A 2,437-nucleotide genomic window follows, 5' to 3' on the forward strand; every position below is an offset into this window, starting at 1 on the left:
GGAGAAAAAGGAAATGACAAAACAGAATATACAGCAAATGGCCCAACTAAATCGGGAGTTTGAAAATCCAGTGATGATGGCTAATCAAGAGAGAATTACTGCCAATGCCATTCATTTAGCAGATGACAGAGAAAGAGCGATCCGAGCATATGCACACCCAGCTGTGGAAGAGCTAAATCCGTGCATCATTATACCCGAAATACAAGAAACCACGTTTGAGCTAAAACCTGTGATGTTTCAAATGCTGCAAACCATTGGGCAATTTCATGGACTACCGTTGGAAGATCCTCACCTACACCTAAAGTCATTTTTTGGGAGTTAGTGACTCATTTCGATTTCAAGGAGTGGATAAAGATGTGATTAGACTGAGCTTATTCCCATATTAATTGAGGGATGGTGCTAACTCATGGTTGAATACCTTAGCACCGGGAACAATTGATTTGTGGAATAGTCTAGAAGAGAAATTTTTTATCAAGTATTTCCCACCCACGAGAAATGCACGGTTCAGAAATGAGATTGTTGCTTTTCAATAGTTTGAAGATGAGACACTAAGTGAAGCTTAGGAGAGATTTAAGGAGATGCTTAGAAAGTGTCCTCACCATGGACTACCTCATTGTATACAAATGGAGACTTTCTACAATGGATTAAATATTGCTACTAAACAAGTAGTTGATGCTTCCGCCAATGGAGCTATTTTGTCAAAGACATACAATGAAGCATATGAGATTTTAGAGAGAATAGCATCTAACAATTGTCAATGGGCCGATGTGAGAAGCAACCCAGGAAGGAAGACTCAAGGAGTACTTGAAGTTGATGCTTTGTCCTCTATCAATGCTCAACTAGCTTCGGTGACTAATATTTTACAAAATCTAGCGTTGGGGCAAGACTCCATGATCAAAGCACCAGTCCATACAGCTGCTGTGATTAACCAGACAGCAGCCGAATCTTGTGTATGTTGTGGAGAGGAACACACCTTTGATCAATGTTCAAGCAATCTGACCTCAATTTTCTATTTCGGGAATCAAGTTAGTCAAGGCAACCCAAAAAATAACCCCTTCTCAAATACTTATAATCCGGGGTGGAGAAATCATCCAAATTTCTCATGGAAGGGACAAGGCTCGTACAACCAACAAATGCCCCTTAAAGCAAATTACCCTCCGGGTTTTGGATTACAAAATCAATTGACATATGGTTCTCAACAAGCCACCACCACCCAAGGGGAAGGAACTAGCCAAGCTCAACACATACCGGGAATATCGCTTTAGAGCCTAATAAAGGAATATATGGCTAAAAATGATGCTGCGATACAAAGTCAACAAGCATCATTGCGAAATTTGGAAGTTCAAGTAGGTCAATTAGCAAATGAGTTACGAAATAGACCTCTTAGTAAGCCTCTACTCCACCCATTGTGAAGCCTCCTAAAACACAGACATCAGTCAGCAGTGGACAAGAAAGCAAAATATACACACCAACACCTCCTTTTCCACAAAGAATAAAAAAAAAAGAAGGAAGAAGCCAACTTTGAGAAGTTCATGGACATATTTAAGGAAATTCACATAAATATACCATTAGTTGAAGCTTTGAAGCAAATGCCAAATTAGTTGAAATTCTTGAAGGATGTGCTCACCAATAGAAGAAAGTTTGAAGAATTCAAGGTGGGTACCATTGAATGAAGAGTGTAGTGCAATATTGAAAAACAAGATCCCGCTAAAGGAGAAAGACCCCGGTTCATTCAAAATTCCAATATCAATAGGAGGGAAGAAGCTAGGTCGAGCATTATGTGATTTGGTATCAAGCATTAATCTAATGCCGCTGTCTATTTACAAAAAGTTAAGTATTGGTGAAGCTAGACCAACTACAGTCACTCTTCAACTAGCAGATCGATCTTTCACTTATCCCGAAGGAAAGATTGAGAACATCTTAATTCAAGTTGACAAATTCATATTTCCTGCAGATTTTATCATTTTAGATGATGAAGCCTATCATGATGTTCCAATTATTTTAGGGAGACCATTTTTAAAGACCGGAAGAACATTAGTCGATGTCTACAAAGGAACCATCACATTAAGAATGGGTGACCAAAAAGTTGAATTTAACATCAATGACAGCATGAAATATCCAGCAGTGACAGAAGAATGCTCAGCAGTGTATGAATTGACAGAACAACCAGCGACCGAGGAATGGGATGATGGGGAAAGCGGGCAGGAAGAAGACAGCAGCTGAAATTACAGAATAGAACCGTTACCAGATTTAGGTGAATTTAGCACAGCTTTTGAGTCACTAGAATGTGAGGGAAGAAAGAATTCACCGATGAGACCATCTATTGAGGAAGCGCCGCAACTGGACTTGAAACCACTACCACCTAACCTTAAGTATGCTTATTTAGGTGACAAGAAGACACTACCTATCATCATCTCAGCGACACTATCCTCGACTC

General features: G+C 39.6%; 1 protein-coding gene and 1 non-coding gene across 2 annotated transcripts; one reads left to right on the forward strand and one right to left on the reverse strand.

Moving 5' to 3' along the window:
- Positions 1-501: 501 nt before the first annotated feature.
- LOC147790203 (small nucleolar RNA R71) lies at positions 502-607 on the reverse strand. The gene has a single exon (XR_015423056.1). It is a non-coding gene; the product is annotated as a small nucleolar RNA R71 (small nucleolar RNA).
- A 1,010-nt stretch (positions 608-1,617) lies between these two features.
- Positions 1,618-2,223, forward strand: LOC147790204 (uncharacterized). The gene has a single exon (XM_087128625.1). The coding sequence runs from the start codon at positions 1,618-1,620 to the stop codon at positions 2,221-2,223; it is 606 nt and encodes a 201-aa protein (XP_086984751.1).
- Positions 2,224-2,437: the final 214 nt, after the last annotated feature.

Source organism: Cucurbita pepo, chromosome 11 (assembly GCF_057944985.1).
Source record: "Cucurbita pepo subsp. pepo isolate OVF chromosome 11, ASM5794498v1, whole genome shotgun sequence".
Taxonomy (NCBI): Eukaryota; Viridiplantae; Streptophyta; class Magnoliopsida; order Cucurbitales; family Cucurbitaceae; genus Cucurbita; species Cucurbita pepo.

What these genes read in the sequence shown, in the direction of transcription:
- LOC147790204 (XM_087128625.1), top strand. Translation starts at nt 1,618, where the DNA reads ATGTGCTCACCAATAGAAGAAAGTTTGAAGAATTCAAGGTGGGTACCA.